Raw genomic sequence first — 21,445 nt, 5'->3', positions numbered from 1 at the left:
AAATCCAGATTATACTGCGTAATATCTGGATTATACTCATTGTAATCTAAATTATACTGCGTGATATTTGGATTATACTAGCTACTATCTGAAATTTTTTTTTCACTCAGTATAATCTGGGATGATGTCCAGTGTCATCTTTTTCAGATTTGTCAGATTTTATGATAAAAAATTTTGTGAAAAAAAAAATAAAAATTTTGATAGCTTTTTTGCTTTCTAAAGTTGGAAAAAATTTTGGCTTTCATGTATCTGAATAAATCTGGACGTATGGCAAGCCTAAATTGCAGTATGAATATTTTTCTGTCAAATTAAAATAATAAAAAAAAAAAAACATTTTTCTTTATTAAAGAAAAATTAAATTTAATTCTTATTTATTGAAGAAGAATTAAATTTGAAATTTTATTATTGTAAAAAATTTACCAAAAGTTTTAAAATTAGATAAAAATCTATGACATTAAAGTTAGCAATTACTTGACAATTTTTTTAGCAAACAGATTTGTTCCAAAAAATTATTTTTTAAAAAATTTATAAATTTTTTTGAAAATTTGTTAAAATTGTTAATATTTACCTTTTTTTTTAACATTTTTTCAACAGAAAAATTATAAATATTTTTAGATTTTAATGGAATTTGAAATATTGATTTTTCTAAAAGAAGAATATTATTTTTAGTTACACAAACTAAGCTTACTTATTGTTGACTAGAAAATTTTGATAAGCTGGATGAAAATATCTTGGATTACTTGGAATTAAAATAAAATTATTAGTTTGTTGTATTTGATTAAAATAATATTAATAGAACACTAAAGTGATTCATAAATTTTTATGGGATTTTTTTTTGTATAAGAAAAAAGTGTAAATTGCAGAAAAAAAATTTTTTTTTAGTTAGATTAAAATTATCAATTTTTTATAAGGAGCCATTTAATTAGTGGTCATAAAATTTCACTTTTTTAACTTTAATTACTTTTTTTTGATAAAAATGCAGTTTTGTGGTCATCTAATATTTTTAAAATAAATTAAAATTTGACAATTCGAAAAAAAATAAATTTTTTTTTTATTACATTTTTGATAAACTTCAAGAAAAAAGAAAAATAGGTGATCAGAAAAAAATTTTTTTTAATATTATTTATGGAGTTTAAATATTGAAAGCCGTGAAACTATAACTTAAAAATGTCCTGAATAAATCTAGACTTATGGCAAGCCTAGATTACAGTAAAAATATTTTTCTGTCAAATTAAAATTATAAAAAAAAATTTTTAAAATTATAAAAAAAAATGACATTAAAGTTAGCAGTCACTAAATAAATTTTTTATTTTTTTTTAACAAACAAATTTGTTCCAAAAAGTAATTTTAAAAAAATTGAATTTTTAATTTTTCAAAATTTCTAAAAGTAAATTTTTTTGTTTTTTATTTTTTGTCATAATTTATTTGATAACAAAAATTAATAAATATTTTCTAAATTAATGAATGTTTATCAATTAATTTAATTAATTAATTAATAATTTAAATGAATTATTAATTCAGCAAATATTTAATAATTTTAATACTTTTTCTAATAAATAAATTACTGTATAAAAAAAATAAGAGAAAAAATTGACATTTAGAAAATTTAATAAATAAAAAATGCAATTTTTAAAAATAATTTTTTTGTTAAATAAAATTAAAAAATGGTCAAAAATGACCAAAAGTTTAAAAATTTCTAAATAATTATTTTATAACTCAAGCGCAAAATATTTTTATAAAATAGCGCTTAAATAAATAAATAAAATTAGATAAAAATCTACTGACCTATAATAATATTTTCTTATTTTATAATTTTCAGATATTTAACAATCCTATTGGCGGACGAGGACAAGAGGTGCAACAACACAAACGACCAACAAGTAAACAAGCTGTTTAATTTATCTGTGCAAGTGTGTAAATCAACGTGAGAAATATTTAAGTGCTAAAGTTTAATAATATTAAGGATATAATAATAAATATATAATAATAATAAATAATTTGTGACGTGATATTAACAAGTTTAAAATTAAATAAAAAAAAAAAAATTAGTGTACAGCGACGAGGATATTTGTGAATACTTGTGGGCTGAGTAGTGCGGCTTACCATTAATAGTAATATTAATAAAAATAATAATAATAATTATTATTATTATTTAAAAAAAAATCTAAATCGTTTGGTTTTGTTATTGTTATTGAACACGCGTTCTTAAGTTTGTGAATAATCGGCTGGATGCACGGGCGCGTGTATTCGAGCGTTACTTTACCAAGTGCGGCCTTGTGCGCGTTCAGTGTCATCGCTGCAGCAGCAGCAGCAGCCGCGTCCTCGTGACTTGAGACCACTCAAACAAGGATATTATCATTTTTTCTGCAAAGGGTGATGTCATTACTGGTGAGTCTTATTAACACTTACTACTATTATTAATAATAATGATAATAAAGTTAGCCGACATTTTTGATTTTTTTATTTTGCTCAATTTATTAAATCATAGATAAAAAATATTTTTTTTAAATTGCACTTATTAGTTTTTGAAGTTTTTAAAAAATGAAAAAAATTTTTTTTTTTATTTTTTTGTAATAATTAAATTTTTTTTTTAATTTTTTTGTAATAATTCTTTAATAAAAAAATCATGATACTAAAGTTAGCCGACGTTTTTAATTTTTAGATTTTTTTTTATTAATTAAATTAAATCTAAAAAATATTTTTTAAAAATTGCACTTATAGTTTTTGAAGTTTTTTACAAATGAAAATTATTTTTTATTTTTTTGTAATGATTTTTTCAATAAAAAAAAATCCTAAAAATTTTTAAATGGCTAATTTAATTTTCATAAAAAAATAATAAAATTTTTTAGATGTCGGCTAACTTTATTTTCATTTATTATTATTATTTTTATTTTTATAATTATAATAACAATTACACACCACACACTTTACTTATCTGGCTTATTTATTTTTTTAAATTTAGGTTGACAAGCGTGTGCATTACAATTCTGATTACGGGTACAGATAATTACTAACTAAAGACTTCTTATGACCAAAGATTTTGATCTAATCCGGAAACACCGGGTTCCTGGACAGATGCGATGCAATTTACACTTTATTTTAGAATTATTGTTTTTATTGAACATCAAATTTTAATGGCTACAATTTATTAATGATTTTTATTTTTAACTTTTAAATTTCATGAAAATTAAGTTAGCCGACATTTAAAAATTTTTATTGAAAAAATTATTGCAAAAAATGAAAAAAAAATTTTGCAATTTTTTTGTTTCAATTTAATCAATAAAAAATAATTAAAAAATTAGAAACTTTGGCTAACTTTAGTATTATTAAATTTCATGGTACGTATTGGAATGAACTGCCATCTGATCATTTTTAGAAATTTTCTTAGCAAATATATATATATATATATATATACTATTTATTAAATAATAATCAATAAGTAATTAGGTGTCTGTTTATTTTGGTATCATAAAATTTCACGGCAATAAAAATAATAAGCATCCGGTAATTCTTTGTTATTTTTATTTTGATAATTGAATACTTGAAAATTTATAAAAAAAAATTTGTGACATTAAAGTTAACAGTTGACCGTTTTTTAATTTAAATTAACGAACAAATTTGATCCGAAATATTATTTTTAAAAAATTGTATTTTTAATTTTTTCAAAATTTCTTCATGTAAATTTTTTTGCCATCATTTATTTGTTACTAAAATTATTAAATAATCTCTTAGATTGATTTTCATAAAAAATATATGTAATTTTAAGACACTAAAACTAATTAACATGAGAAATTGTATTAGAATTTTATAACAATTAAATCTATATTATTAAGAGAATAAGAAAAATTTTGTTCTGAGAAAAGTCATATGATAAAATCGTTTTTTTAGTGAAATTTTGTGTCATTTTTAAGATCATGACGAATTTGTGCTTTTTTAAGGTTTCATTTCATTCTCACCGATAGTCAACTTATTATGATAATTATTTAGGCTGCATTCGAAAATGCTCTATCTCTAGATACATAATTAAGAAATGACCTTGTATTTTGTGAAATATTTACATTTTTAAAGATATAAGCTCATCTTGAAGTTACACTCATCGACACCTTTCATTTGAGTACCCACATCAATTTTTCATATATTTATATATATTATATATATGTATACATGAAAAATATATCAAAAATGCATGTGGGTACTCAAATAAAAGCTCTCGATGAGTGTAATATCAAGATGAGCTTATATCTTAAAAAATGTGAATAATAAAGCAATGACGTTGTATTTTGTCCACTGATGATATTTTTAACGATCTAAGCTCATCCTGAAGTTACACTTATCGAGACCTTTCATTTGAGTACCCACATCAATTTTTCATGTATTTTATATATTTATATATAAAATATATATCTATATATTAAAAATATATCAAAATGCATGTAGGTACTCAAGTGAAAGCTCTCGATGACTGTAACATCAAAATGAGCTTACATCTTTAGAAACGTCAATAATTGAGAAATGACCTTGTATCTTTTGAAATATTGACATTTTTAAAGATATAAGCTCACCCCGACATTACATTCATCGAGACCTTTCATTTGAGTACCCACATCAATTTTTCATATATTTTATATATTTATATATATTATATAAATGTATGTATGAAAAATATATCAAAAATGCTTGTGGGTACTCAAATGAAAGCTCTTGATGAGTGTAATATCAAGATGAGCTTACATTTTCAAAAACATCAATATTTAAGAAAGCACAGTGCAATTTAACAAGTCATTGTTTAATAAAGCAAAATTTTTATTTTTTTTAGTTCAAAAGTCACGGCAGTCACAGTTATTATCAAAAAAAAAATTCCATTCGTAAAAATTGTACAAAATTATAAATAGAATTTTTTTATATTTTGTTAAGTTGAATAAAATAAAAAAATTGTCAAATGTCATCTAAATTTAGTATCATGAAATTTTAAATAAAAATCTTGAGTTTTTTAAGATCGTTTTTGTAAAAATTTTTCAATTTTTATTCTTAAAATACAATATTAAAAAATGTAATTCAAAAAAACGGATCAAATTAAAAAAAAACCAGCAGCCATGTAAAAATTTAAATGACAAACAAAGTATGTAAAGTACAGACTACATATATATATATATATATATATATATATATATATATATATATATATATATATATATATATATATATATCTAGAACGAAGTAAAAGCGAAAGTTAAGGGAAAGGTAACGTTGAAAGGGATTTACTATCGCAGCTTTAGAGCCCTGTCCATTCAATATAAGGGCTGTGTATTTTTATTTTAAAAAGTTCATCAACAATTTACTACTGAAAAAATTTTATCATTATCAATGTCAATTAAATTTTATAAATACCATTATTAATTATTAATTTGAAAAAAAAAACTTATCGATAAACTGTAGCTATAATTGACGTTTCCTGTGTAATTTTTCAAAAAATTAGATGTTCAATAATAATGACGAATTTCAACAAAAAAGTAGACTTAAAACGCAATTAACAATAAAAATTTCAAAGAAGACTTCCTTCGATAATAGATTTATTTATTACTTTAATATTAATAGTTTTCTTGCCAGTCACCTGAAGATCTAGTTATAGTTATAGTTACAGCAATCAAACGTTGACGGAAATGACATTGAATTATTCAAGACATCAACATCGACTTACAACTACAGTCTTAGACTTTTTTAGGCGCAAAACATAATATCATCACATGACAGTATTATTATTTATTATTTATTATTAAATTATATTACAATAAATTATAAATTTATAAGTAATGAATAAATAAATATGGAAATATATGACGGCGTGTTATTAAAAAAAAAATATTGAATAAATTAAAAATAAATAATTATAATTAAAATTATAATAAGTATCACGTCTAAGGCAAGATCCAGCTTGTCATTAACCTACATCAGCAATCGTTTCATAGATCTGCTGTACTAGTAAAGTTGCTAAGAGTCTGCACGCCATAAGAGGTTCATGTCCACCCAGTTGGAACAACCTTAAATCTGGGTTACGCGGGTTATTTTTTATTTTATTAACTACACGCACTTATTTAATTATTCATTACTTATTTTATTCTTCTAATGATTATTATTAGTAATATTAATGGATTTACGGATTATGAATTAGAAACCTTTGGCTTAATGATTTTTTTGATACTATAAATCGTTTGGGTATTTTTTAAATAAATTTTGAAAATAATAATACTATCACAGGATCAATTACTAATAATTTAATGGACAAATATGATGGGATAAATTTATAGAAACAACAAACTATTGAAAGATTTCATAATTTAAAGTAAACTATTGACATTATTAAAGATATAAGCTCATTTTGATGTTACAGTCATCAAGACCTTTCATTTGAGTACCCACATCAATTTTTCATATATTTATATATATTATGTATATGAACATATGAAAAATATATCAAAAATGCATGTGGGTACTCAAATGAAAGCTCATGATGAGTGTAACATCGGGATGAGCTTATATCTTTAAAAATGTCAATATTCAAGAAAGTACAGTGCAATTTAACATAATTAAGAAATGATTTTACATCTTGTGAACTATTGATATTTTTGAAGATATAAGTTCACCCCGACATTACAATCATCGAGACCTTTCATTTGAGTACCTACATCAATTTTTCATATATTTATATATATTACATATATGTATATATGAAAAATATATCAAAAATGCATGTGGGTACTCAAATGAAAGCTCTTGATGAGTGTAACATCAAGATGAGCTTATATCTTAAAAAATGTGAATAATAAAGCAATGACGTTGTATTTTGACCACTGATGACATTTTTAAAGATATAAGTTCACCCCGGCACTATACTCATCGAGACCGTTCATTTGAGTACCGACATCAATTTTTCATATATTTTATATATTTATATATATGAATATATGAAAAATATATCAAAAATGCATGTGGGTACTCAAATGAAAGCTCTTAATGAGCGTAACTTCAGGATGAGTTTATATCTTAAAAAATGTGAATAATAAAGCAATGACGTTGTATTTTGTCCCCCGATGATATTTTTAACGATATAAGCTCATTCTGAAGTTACACTCGTCGATACCTTTCATTTGAGTATCCTCATCAATTTTTCATATATTTATATATATTATATATATGTATATATGAAAAATATATGAAAAATTGATGTGGGTACTCAAATGAAAGCTCTTGATGAGCATAAAATCGGCATGAGCTTATATCTTTAAAAACATCAATATTTAAGAAAATACAGTGCAATTTAACAAAAGTCATTATTTTATAAACCAAAATTCTATTTATTTATAATTCATAAGTCACGGCAGTGATAGCGACTGCAAATTTGCTCTTATAGATTAAACAAAAAATATTAACAATAATTATAATATTCTAGCACATAATGCGCCAGGGGTGATGGAGACAGTGGGCAAGCAAGTCCAGGTAGTGAGTGGACTAGGGGTGGGAGGTCCAGTTGGCGGAGATTTGCACCATCATCACCACCCCCATCCTCACGGGGGTCATGGACATTCTTTAGTCGGCGGCTCGGCAACCCCGACGAGAATTCAGGCTCAAAGTCACCAGGGCCAGCCGCCTCCGCCTTCTCACAACCAGCATTTACCTGCGAGATCAACTCCCGTGCAGCTCCACCGGTAAATAAAAATCCTTTTTCTGTAAAATTAACTTTTTATTTTATTTTAGGGAGTAACACTGCTGACGTAAATTAGCAATATAATTTTAATTATAATTACACTCACTTATAAAATGAACAATGTCTCAGTTAGACTTCCGTGGCGTGATTGCTTCAGTTTTCCGGCGGCTCTAGGATTTCCTGGGAAGATTGCGTCACTAAATTAATATCTCTGTGGATTTTTTAATGCCGTCGGTTTTTTAATTGTTGGCTCAACTACCGATGGAATGTAACTTTGTTCTATTGAAAATTATTACTGCACCAGGTCGCGTGTTCGTCAATATCAATATCAACGTCCACATTCACATCAATAACAACGTGCTTCTACTCAGAAAAGCACTCGTGAGAAATCAATCTTCTTAATTGAACTACATTTTCGTTAGTTAGCTCGAACTCTATTCTACTCAAGTCGTTTCTCAATCTCAATATCAACCTCCAGTGTTCTTATTCTGTTTTATTCACCTATGTTACTTTCCTAAAGACTTTCAAGTACTCTTGCTCAATATCTGCGCTGAAACTAAAAATTTCATTATATTATATAATTTTATTTAATACAATTATTATATAAAATAATTAAATGCGATATAAATATTATAACCAAGTCTGACAATTTTTAACTAATTAATTAGAATTTAAAAAATTTTCTTTTGTTCATTTTTGATTCTAAAATTTTTTACTGATTTTAAAAAATCTAATTTAAAAATTTTAATACTTATCAAGAATTAATGATAAATTATTTATTAATTTTATTTTGATATTCTAATTAAAATTAAAAATGATTAATTTTATGTCAAACATAAATTATTCTTAAAATGATAGTAAATATTTTTCTTTTAATTAAAATATTATTATCTAACCTTTATTGTTTTTAATTATAATAAAAAAAAATTTTGAAAATAATTTATTGCTTAAAGAAATTAAAAGTAAAACGCATTGTTTGATAAAAAATGTCGTGAAAGAAAAAAAATAAAGATTTTGATAGCTTTTTTGCCTTCAAAAGTTAGAAAAAATTTTGGCTCACATATTTTTGGATAAAATTTCTATTTTATCTTTTTTTGATATATTTTTTTTTAAGTACATAAAAAAACGAGCAATTAAAAAAAAAATTAGTCACAATTTTCAAAAAAATTTATACATTTTTTTGAAAATTTGTTAAAATTGTAATAATCATTTTTTTTTGTTTTAATTGTTCACTTTTTATGTATTTAAAAAAAAATATATCAATAAAATCAAATAAAAATTTCGTTCAAAAAAATGAAAATTAAAATGGTTGACCTTATTGATAAATATTAACCAAATTTTTTTATGTTTATTTATTATTGTAAAAATTTTTACTGCTTTTAAAAAAATCTAATCAAAAAATTTGCATACTTATCAAGGATTAATGACAAATAAATTATTTATTAATTTTATTTCGAAATTTTAATGAAAATAAAAAATGTATAAAAAAAAATGATTAATTTTACAAGTCAAACATAAATTATTCATAAAATGACAGTAAATACTTTTTTTTTTTAATTATACTAAAAAAAAAAAAATTGAAAATAATTTATAGATAAAAAAAAAATTATTAATAATAAAATGAATTTTATTATAAAAAAAGTGTGGGGTGCTTTTTTAAGATATTTTTATTATAATAATTTTATCAAGCACACTTTTGTTGTAACAAAATAATTTTTTTTTATTAATAAATTTTATTTTAAAATTATTCTCTACTTTTTAGTTTGGTTTTTTTATTAAACTGTGATTTAAACTTTAAAAATAATTTATAGTTTAAAAAAATAAAAATTATTAATAAAAAAATGAATTTTATTATAAAAAAGCGTGGGGTGCTTTTTTAAGATATTTTTATTAATAATTATTTTATGAAGTACACTTTTTTTTATAATGAAATACATTTTTTTTATTAATCAATTTTATTTAAAAATTATTCTTTACTTTTTAGATTGGTTTTCTATTAAACTGTGATTTAAACTTTAAAAATAATTTACATTTTAAAAAATTCCTTAAAATTATCACTTGAAAATAATTTATAATTTAAAAAAATAAAAATTATTAATAAAAAAATTAATTTTGTTCTAAAAAAGCGTGGGGTGCTTTTTTATTATTAAAGATATTTTTATGATAAATAATTACAATAATTTTATCAAGCACACTTTTTTTGTAATAAAATAAATTTTTTTTATTAATCAATTTTATTTAAAAATTATTTAAAATTATTCTCTATTTTTTAGTTCGATTTTCTATTAAACTTTAAAAATAATTTACATGTTAAAAAATTCCTTAAAATTATCAGCAATCTTGTAATACAAAAAAATTGTAACTTTATTCAGAAGTAAAGACAAATAAATAAATTAGATATTTAAAATCTAGCCGAGTCGACGACCGGGTTTGCGAAACTAAAGCATTATGGTCATGGCCACGGTCTCTCAATCTCCATCTCCGGTTTTTGGAAACCTTCAGCGCACTATTGTGAAACTTCCTTCACTGTTTTATCATTCATCATCCATCATACATTTTTCAGATAGAGATAAACATATATAATATACCATACAATAATAGAACTACGTATAGAATGTAGTTCTAACTACTTGACTAAGTTTATACCTGGATTCTGTACATAGGTAGTATATTATATATTGTGTATACTATACTGTACACAGTGAATTTTGTATTTTATGGCTGCAAAGGCTGTTGATTCACACAAAATTCCAGTAAATACGAGTACCGTTAGCTCCATTCGAGAAAAGAATGTTTTTTTTTGCTCTCACTGGTACTCTGTGAAATTTCTTTGGGCTTAGCAAGTAAAATGTATCCAGACGACAGCGTTGCCACATTTATACTTTCACAGTATCGTCATTAGAGGAATGGAGCTGAGGTTGCTTGTATTTTGTATTACGTACATATGGTACTTTAAAACGTCGATTCTGACCCTCAAGATAATATACAGACTTGAGACTTAAAACTTATTTACATATATAATAAATAGTATTCTACCTATATATTCAATATGTTGTATATTGAATTTAGAAGTTAAGTTAAACTCGAAATGTGCATCTGCATATGTGTGCTTAGACTGTAAATTTAAGTTTAAACTTTAGAGAAAGCTCATTTATTAATAGGGTGGCCAACTCCAATTTCGCTGGTTGCTATTATTATTATTATTATTATTATTATTATTATTATTTTTTTTTTTTTTTTAAATTCTCGTGTGAAGTAATAAGTACATACATTATTATTATTATTATTATTATTATTTTTTTTTTTTTAATAAATTCTCGTGTAAAGTAATAAGTACATTTATTATTATTATATAAAAAATTTTTATATTTGAAATTTTAACTAAATTATGTTAGAGAAGAATATTTACAATGTAGTTTTTTAATTTGACAGCGTGTAGAAATAATTTTTGATAATTTTATATAAATTTATAAAAAATTTATTTGCTGTAAAATTGAATATATATTCTATAATTATTCATTATTTTATATAAAAAATTTAAATAATTACAAAAGTAAAATTTTAAAAGTTAAAAAAAAAAGTTTCATACATTTTTTAAAATTGTTTATAAAATATCTAAATTTTATTATAAAATGCATTACTCATTTGTATGTATATTTTTATATTTTTTATTTATTATATTGAAGTCATCAGACATCTAACAATTTTGTAGCTTTTTATAATTAAATTATTATTACTAGTAATATTGCAGTCACTATGTGACTGCTATGATTTCTTAATTATAAATAAATAAAATTTTGTGTTATTAAATAATGACTTTTGTTAAATTGCACTGTACTTTCTTAAATACTGATGTTTTTAATGATATAAGCTCATTCAGATGTTACACTCATCAAGAGCTTTCATTTGAGTACCCACATGCATTTTTGATATATTTTTCATACATACATATATATGATATATATAAATATATAAAATATATGAAAAATTGATGTGGGTACTCAAATGAAAGGTCTCGATGAGTCTAAATCCAAGATGAGCTTATATCGTTAAAAATATCATCAGTGGAGAAAATACAATGTCATTGCTATATTATTCACATTTTTTAAGAAATAAGCTCATCTTGATGTTACACTCATCAAGAGCTTTCATTAGAATACCCACATCAATTTTTCATATATTTACATATATTATATATATGTATATATGAAAAATATATCAAAAAAGCATGTTGGTACTCAAATGAAAGCTCTTGATGAGTGTAACATCAGGATGAGCTTATATCATTAAAAATATCATCAGTGGACAAAATACAACGTTATTGCTTTATTATTCACATTTTTTAAGATATAAGCTCATATCGATGTTACACTTATCAAGAGCTTTCATTTGAGTATCCACATGTATTTTTGATATATTTTTCATATATACATATATATAATATATATAAATATATGAAAAATTGATGTGGGTACTCAAATAAAAGGTCTCGATGAGTGTAACATCAGGATGAGCTTATATCTCTAAAAATGTCAATAGTTTACAAGATACAAGGTAATTTCTTAATTATGTATCTAAAGATGGAATAATTTCGAATGCAGCCTAAATTTATCATCATAAATTGATATGAAACTAAAAATTTCAGTAAAAAAACCGATTTTATCATAAGTCTATCTTGGACACAAAATTTTTCTTATTCTTTTAATAATATAGATTTAAAAAAAATTTAATAACAAATTCACATTTGTTATAAAAATTACAAAAATCGTCAAATGTCATAAAATGATTTTTACATCATTTTTCTAATTCTGAAAATTAGTAATAATAACAATAATTCAATGCCAAATAAAAATAAAAAAAAATTAAAATACCGTGAAACATTTTTTAGGATTTAAATTCATTGAATGATTGTCAATGTTTGACAATGAATAAAATTTATTTATAGATGCACCGAGTAAATAAAAAATTCTGAGAATATTTTTGTAAAATATACATACACTCCGTTTGGATAATGTACATATATGTATATAAAATAGGATAGTTAAGGATAGGATGTATCTTAGCATTTAAAATAAAACAAAGAAAAAGAAGTAAACAGTACTTACACTATGCAGCGGTAGTGTACTGTGTACTGTGTACTCGAGGTCGATGTTTCTCAAACGTATGCTGAGTAGTTGTGTGTTTCACAATTCACAATATTACTTGACTTGGAAGTTGGCTAGCGGGTCTCCGCTTGCGGGGGAGAGAGGAGGTAACCAAAGCCAAAGAGCCAAGTCGCGCATGTGCCATCACTTGATTGCTAGCTTTCTGCTACCTGTCGATTCTAACCTTTAACGTCAATGTACACGTTCTTTAATCTTTAATCACGTGCGTTTTTATTATTAGTGATCCCAAAACAGTAAATATCATTTTTCTATCCTCATTCTTAATTATGATCACACACATATTTATTTATCTTTCTATATTCTATATATATATACATACATATATTGTATTGAAATATAATTTAATCGAGTAATCAGTACACAACAGCAATTGTATTGCTGGTGTGACATGTTCAATATTGTGGAGTTTGTTATGTTATGATGAAACAACTTCAGAATTTTTATATAGAAAAATTATTTCTAAATGTGCTCCCTTCACGTCGAGGTCAACATCTTTTGGCGCATCTTTTAACTCCAGTTAATTACCCTAATGAAGTAAGTTTTATTCGATGACAATGAGATTAAAAGAAATTTGATTGGTTTTACAATTTTTATTTTTTAATAAATAAATTATTGTAAAAAAATTCTATGAGTAGAAATTAAAAAAAAAAAATGATACTGAAGTTGACAGACATTAGTAATTTTTATATAATTTTATAACAATGAAATTATTATGATAATAATTTAATAATTTAATAAAAACATTATTTGTGAAAATTAATATTGGAAATTGTTATAGAATCTTTTTAGAAACCTTTTCAAGGTTTCATATCATTCTCATCAATAGTTTATTTATGATGATAAGTATTTAGTCTGCAGTCGAAAATTATCTCTAGATACATAATTAAGAAATTACCTTGTATCTCGTAAACTATTGATATTTTTAAAGACATAAGTTCATTCCGATGTTACACTCATCAAGACCTTTCATTTGAGTACCCACATCAATTTTTCATATATTTATATATATTATATATATGTATGTATGAAAAATATATCAAAAATACATGTGGGTATTCTAATGAAAGCTCTTGATGAGAGTAACATGAGAATGAGCTTATATCTTAAAAAATGGGAATAATAAAGCAATTACATTGTATTTTATCGACTGATGATGTTTTTAACAATATAAGCTCATCCTGGAGTTACACTCATCGAGACATTTTATTTGAGTACCCACATCAATTTTTCATATATTTATATATATTATATATATGTATGTATGAAAAATATATCAAAAATACATGTGGGTATTCTAATGAAAGCTCTTGATGAGAGTAACATGAGAATGAGCTTATATCTTAAAAAATGGGAATAATAAAGCAATTACATTGTATTTTATCGACTGATGATGTTTTTAACAATATAAGCTCATCCTGGAGTTACACTCATCGAGACATTTTATTTGAGTACCCACATCAATTTTTCATATATTTATATATATTATATATATGTATGTATGAAAAATATATAAAAAATATATGTGGGTATTCTAATGAAAGCTCTTGATGAGTGTAACATGAGAATGAGCTTATATCTTAAAAAATGTGAAAAATAAAGCAATTACATTGTATTTTGTCCACTGATGATGTTTTTATAAATATAAGCTCATCCTGGAGTTACACTCATCGAGACCTTTCATTTGAGTACCCACATCAATTTTTTATATATTTATAGATATTATATATATGTATATATGAAAAATATATCAAAAATACATGTGGGTATTCTAATGAAAGCTCTTGATGAGTGTAACATGAGGATGAGCTTATATCTTTAAAAATGTGAATAATAAAGCAATTAGGTTGTATTTTGTCCACTGATGATATTTTTAACGATATAAGCTCATCCTGGAGTTACACTCATCAAGACCTATCATTTGAGTACCCACATCAATTTTTCATATATTTATAGATATTATATATATGTATATATGAAAAATATATCAAAAATACATGTGGGTATTCTAATGAAAGCTCTTGATGAGTGTAACATGAGAATGAGCTTATATCTTAAAAAATGTGAATAATAAAGCAATTACATTGTATTTTGTCGACTGATGATGTTTTCAACGATATAAGCTCATCCTGGAGTTACACTCATCGAGACCTTTCATTTGAGTACCCACATCAATTTTTCATATATTTATATATATTATATATATGTATATATGAAAAATATATCAAAAATACATGTGGGTATTCTAATGAAAGCTCTTGACGAGTGTAACATCGGGTTGAGCTTATATCTTTAAAAACGTTAATATTTAAGAAAGTACAGTGCAATTTAACAATAGTCATTATTTAATAAAGCAAAATTTTATTTATTTATAGTTCACAAGTCGTGGCAGTCACATAGTGACTGCAAGGTTGCTAGTTTCTTTTATTGTTTTATAAAAAATATACACAATTTTACAACATTGATTTGTAGAGTGTATTATTATTATTGTTTTTTTAAAAAGAAAAATTCAAAAGTGAACATTTATAACAAAAAATTATTGCTTATTTAAACCTAAAATGGTCAAATGTCAACTGATTTCAGTATCATGCAAACGGGTAATAACTAATTCGTCACACCAATATCGATCTCATTCTCATTAAAATTTTATTTTGTCAATTTCAACAGATGACTTTCTAAATTTTTTATCTCTCCGAGACCGGACCGACACTAGCAACACTATTTTAAAATCACTAGTACAAGAACTAGTTACTTATATTATAATATTACATTATAATAATACTCAAGACGGACAATAAACCAATGGCACAGTTTAACAAAAGGGGTATCGCTCCATACTAATGAAGCGTGACTAGACTATTTTTATTTTTTATTATTATTCTATAACTATTATTACTGACTTTCGATATTCGATATCGTAATATCTCGTTATTTTGTCTGAAAGTTATTTTGTAATTTTAGGGCATTGGTTTCTGAGGAGTCTAGCTTGCTTTTTAAAGATTCCTTTCATGATTATTTTTTTATCAGATGTTTTTTAATTCAGATCATCTAAAATTTATGATATTAAAATTTGCAGAAATCTTAGAATTTTTTCTTCTTTTTAAAAACAAATTAATTAAACATTTTTTAAAGTTTCTTAAAATTTTTAATTTTTTTTATTAATTTATCTTTAAAAAACAAATTAAAAAATTGTCAAAGGTCTTTTAATTTTATTATTATAAAATATTGTTGAAAATTTTCTAGGTAATTTTTAACTTTTATATTCACTTAATTTTTTTTTGTAGAAAAAATTGTAAAATTAATATTTCCTTCTTAAAATTATTTTGTTTCTCAATAAATTCATAAAAATTTATAAAAATAAATTTTGAAGCTTTAAATATTATCAAAAAATTTTTTTCATATTTTTCATATATAAAAAAAAAAACTAGAAAAAATGTTATTGTTTAAAAAAAAATTTTTTTTAATTTTATTTTTGATAATTTTTAAGAAAAAAAAAATTCTAAATATAACAATCACTCATTGAAATATTCTAAACCATGAGACTAAAAAATTACAATAATCTTCATATTATTTATTTATTAATTTATTAATCAACATTCTCCTAGCGGCAGTATACATCAATAGAAATCATTTAAAATTAAATAACATTAATTAGAATTTAATTAAAGAAAAAGACAACTAAATTTATATTATGCCCAATAAATATTTGTTTAGTCTTCAAGTCTAAAAAAAAATCAAGCTGGCTTCTTTTAACAAAGAAGAAAACGAGCATTACTCGTTACTTGATATTCGGCTGGTCTCTATCTAGTAAAATAGTCTAAAACTCCGTCGACGACAATGACAATGATGATGATGATAACAATGATGAAGATGATGATGATGATGATAGTTATAGTGACTCTTTTCCTGTATATGATGCGTATGCTCTACACAGAGTAGAGTCTTTGTCTCAGGAAGGTAGTAGTAGTACTCGTAGCTCATAATAGTCGTCACATATATAATGCATGCATCAGAGTAATGTCGTTGTTATTGATCCCTTTTCCTATTCAAGTCTCCACCCCCTCTTTTTATCCATTTATATTGTCTTTCCGTCAATTCTCAACTGACGAATCATCAATCATCGCTAACTATAATCTATACTCTCTTTATCTTTATCCATAATTTTATTTTCATTTTCCATCTATTTCTTCTTTGCATTAAAAAAAAAAAAAAAAGAGTAATTAACATTGAATCGAGTGATCTCTTGCAACAAAGAAAAAAAAAATATCTATTAATTTGACCTCGGAATACGACGATCAAACTTCCCTTAAACGATTTTTGAGCCAAGAAATTTTTTTCTAGAGAAAAAAATTTTTTTTTCTCAATGTAGTTAAGTTCTTAGTCTTCATTTTTATATGAAAATATTTTGAGGAGTATTTTTTTTATTAATACCTCCGGCTTTTACTCTGGTGCATTTCTTCTCTCAATATTAATGAATCCTCTAGTTGTTTTTATCGATAAATTTTTTCTCGCTTCCGCTGTCTGTGTATATGCTTCTTCTCTTCTATCCACTCTCTGGTACATATTGTATCGCATCACATGTATCATATGTATGTGTGCATGCACAAGTCAAGGGTCGCTCTTGCTCTTTTCTCTTCTCTTTACTTCTATTTAGTCTGTGTTGTAAAAGAAGAAGACATACCGAGTAAGCGGGGTGGGATACATTCGCGAAAAGATCGGAGGGGGTCACCGACCGTTACGTCATCAGCGACATCCAACCGGGCGGTCGTCATCAACTTTTGTCTACCAAGACATTACTATATGTATTTTCTTTTATTCTGGTCGCTTCATATTAGTTTCATTAATTATTTTTTATCTTTTCGATTTACTGATAAAATTTTTTTTGTTATTTTTAGTTTTTATGAAATCCTTGAAAGAAATATTTAAAAAAGAATATTTAATTATTTATTCAGAAAGAAATGATGAGTGTTTAATAATAATAATAATAATAATAATAATAATAATAATAATAATAATAATAATAATAATAATTCGATATTTAACAAATTTTATTTATCTAAAGGACAAAATATTGTTTCTTTTATTATCAATACAATTATTATTATTATCAATACAATTTTATGAAATTGAGGTTACTAATTTATTGTAGAGAAGAAAACAGTTGTAAAAATTTATGTGCAAAGTTTTAATTGTGTTTTTCTGAGCAGTTTCTCAGGATGCTGAAAAATAAATTGTATAAAGCATTGTACAAATAATAATATTCTATATAACAGGATTATAACATGTACAATGCATGCCAATTATATGTTGAAATTAAATATTTAAATTAGTACATGTGTCAAGATGATAATTTTGTATATAATTGGAAGTCAAACAAAAAAGTAGAGTATTAATTTGAACAATAGTTGTAAATTTGTATTAAATTAATTTCATTTTTATTTTTTTTTTTTTAATACACACTGTTCAAATGGTTCTCAATTTTGATTAAAGAATTGGAATTTTGTTCTTTAATTTATAATGTTGATATTTAAATTTATAATTATGGTAATTAATTAGTTTCACGGTCAGATTTTTTTTGTATGAAAAAAAAATTGATAATTAATGATGAAATTTATGGAAGCTTAAAAATAACTTTTTTGATTAATTTTTTTAAAAACTTAATTTAAAAAAAAATTTTTTCATTGCAAAGGTCTTGACTTGAATTTGTGCCTTTTCAAGGTTTCATTTGATTTTCACCGATAGTCAATTTATTATGATAAGTATTTAGACTGCATTTGGAAATGCTCTATCTCTAAATACATAATTAAGAAATGACCTTGTTTCGTGTGAACTATTGACATTTTTAAAGATATAAGCTCATCCTGATGCTACACTCATCGAGACCTTTCATTTGAATACCCACATCAATTTTTCATATATTTATATATATTATATATATGTATGTATGAAAAATATATCAAAATGCATGTGGGTACTCAAATGAAAGCTCTTGATGAGTATGACATCAGGATGAGCTTATATCTGAAAAAATGTGAATAATAAAGTAATGACGTTGTATTTTGTTCACTGATGATATTTTTCACGATATAAGCTCATCTTGGAGTTACACTCATTGAGACCTTTCATTTGAGTACCCACATCAATTTTTCATATATTTATATATATTATATATATGTATATATGAAAAATATATCAAAAATGCATGTGGGTATTCAAATGAAAGCTCTTGATGAGTGTAACATCAGCATGAGCTTATATCTGAAAAAATGTGAATAATAAAGTAATGACGTTGTATTTTGTTCACTGATGATATTTTTTACGATATAAGCTCATCTTGGAGTTACATTCATTGAGACCTTTCATTTGAGTACCCACATCAATTTTTCATATATTTATATATATTATATATATGAATATATGAAAAATATATCAAAATGCATGTGGGTACTCAAATGAAAGCTCTTGATAAGTGAAACATCAGGATGAGCTTATATCTTTAAATATGTCAATAGTTAAGAAAGTATAGTGCAATTTAACAAAATTTATTATTTTATGAAAAAAAATTTTATTTATTTATAATTCACACTCATGGCAGTCACGTAGTGACTGCAAGGTTGTTAGTTATAAATAAATTTAAAAAAAAATGTATAATTACCCAAAAATAAAATTCTAAATATATTTTATATATTTATATTTTATAGCCAGTAAAACTAAACAATTACCAAAATAAAATTAAAAAATTCCGAGAAGAAATAAAAATTTAACGATCAACTGATGAAAAATTAAATTTGTCAAATGTTGAATAATAAAAACTTTTATTTAACATAAATAAATATAAAAACGTTTTATTAAAAGATTAACGTTTGAACTTGATAAATATTTACAAAAGTTTAATATATTTCGTTCAAGGATAAAGTTGTTACCCAGTACAGGCCCTCGTTTAAAGTACAAAGTTTGGTAATTGGTATTGCAAGTACGAATGTAGGGATAATAATAAAATACTTGCAAGGAATGATAACGAGTTGGCAATAAAGTAAAATTGGATGGATGGCAACGCCGCTAATCCATCATTCTGGGTTTCGTGATCGGTACATCGACCTTTCCGTGGAATTTCCCGGGTACCTGATGGGTTTTCAAGACGAAGACGGGTTTCGATTATCGATTATCGCTCGTATGACAGGTGCGGGCTCTTCAATCACATTCTTTCTACGTACACACCAGAACAACCGTCGCAAAAGCTGAAAAGCAGGTGTTGCCTCTAAAGACTATCGCGTACATTTATTATTATTATTATTATTCATTTTATTTAAATCCTCGGTGAGATATCTGCGCATTATATGTCTCATTATTCATTTTTGTTAATTAACCTCCGGCTCTTAGAATAAAAATTAATTGTCTAATTAATTTTAACAATAAATCTCTACTCGACGAATCAATGCTGAGGAATTAAATTATTCAAAATTAATGCAATAATAATAAATGCGGTATTAATAAAACATGACCACATTATTGGAAAATATTAAAAAATTTTAATCCTTAAATATTTTAGGATTATTATTAATGTTTGTGATGGAGAAAATTTTTATTTGAAATTTAATAAATAATGTTTAAATTGTATAATTTTATGTAGGACACTTTGCATATAAATTGCATACATATAATCTGAAATTATAATTTTTAACGCTGAAAAAATATTAAAATATACACTTTTTTAATATATTAAGAATAATAATTATTTGAATAAATTATTTTATGATAAATAATAATATTTATCGAGTGAATTTAAAAATAATAATTTAATTTCAAGAAGAAAAAGTTAAATTAAAAATTTATAAATTTTAGTCAGTATTTCTTCTGAGAAAAAATAAAGAAAATTTTTAAATTCAGTTTCAAGTAAAATTTTTTATACAAAAAATATTAATATTAATTTTTAAGAAAAACTTGCCGAAATTTTTTCTGAGAAAAAATAGAAAAAAATTTTAAGTAAAGAATTTTAAATTGAGTTTTAAATAAAATTTTTCCTGCAAACAATGTAAATATTAATTTAAAAAAAAAATTCTGGTCAATATTTTTTCTGAGAAGAAATATTAAAAAAATTTTCATTAAGTTTCAAATAAAATTTTTTCTTCACTAATGTTTAATTTCAATTAGAAAAAAATCTATTTTTAATTATTTTTGAAGAAGAAATAAAATAAAATTTTGAGAAGATTTAAGAAGAAATAATTTTTAAATTCAATTTTAAGTAAAATTTCTCAGAAAAATTGTAAATATTAATTTAAAAAAAAAATCTAGACAATATTTCTTCTGAGAAGAAATAAAACAAAACTTTGAGAAGATTTAAGAAGAAATAATTTTTAAATTCAATTTTAAATAAAATTTTTCTTAGAAAAACTGTAAATATTAATTTAAAAAAAATCTAGCTAACATTTATTAATTAAACCCAAACAATCTAGACAACATTTCTTCTGAGAAAAAACAATACAAAATTTTAAGAAGATTTAAGAAGAAATAATTTTTAAATTCAATTTTAAATAAAATTTTTCTTAGAAAAATTGTAAATATTAATTTAAAAAAAAAAATC

The 21,445-nt window shown here is 23.7% G+C and overlaps 1 protein-coding gene and 1 long non-coding RNA gene across 14 annotated transcripts in view; one reads left to right on the top strand and one right to left on the bottom strand.

Moving 5' to 3' along the window:
* LOC123271980 overlaps window positions 1-21,445 on the top strand; it is a 105,441-nt gene that overhangs the window by 26,627 nt on the left and 57,369 nt on the right. For 11 of the 12 annotated variants that reach the window (XM_044738527.1, XM_044738526.1, XM_044738528.1 and 8 more), the window contains 3 exons: window positions 1,820-2,388; window positions 2,963-3,082; window positions 7,448-7,703. In XM_044738527.1, the coding sequence (XP_044594462.1) occupies window positions 3,028-3,082; window positions 7,448-7,703 (311 nt within the window). In that variant the 5' untranslated portion in view covers window positions 1,820-2,388; window positions 2,963-3,027. The remainder of the gene's footprint in view (window positions 1-1,819; window positions 2,389-2,962; window positions 3,083-7,447; window positions 7,704-21,445) is intronic. The other variant, XM_044738532.1, reaches the window with a different exon arrangement.
* Window positions 7,633-12,966, bottom strand: LOC123271983. Of its 2 annotated transcripts, none has more exons than XR_006511002.1 (3): window positions 12,808-12,966; window positions 7,809-8,258; window positions 7,633-7,722 (listed from the first exon to the last, which is right to left on the bottom strand). It is a non-coding gene; the product is annotated as an uncharacterized LOC123271983 (long non-coding RNA). The 2 variants fall into 2 exon arrangements; XR_006511001.1 differs by having other exon boundaries at window positions 7,647-7,734.

The sequence above is a fragment of the Cotesia glomerata genome, linkage group LG9, assembly GCF_020080835.1.
Source record: "Cotesia glomerata isolate CgM1 linkage group LG9, MPM_Cglom_v2.3, whole genome shotgun sequence".
NCBI lineage: Eukaryota > Metazoa > Arthropoda > Insecta > Hymenoptera > Braconidae > Cotesia > Cotesia glomerata.
This window is presented reverse-complemented; position numbering and strand designations above follow the sequence as displayed.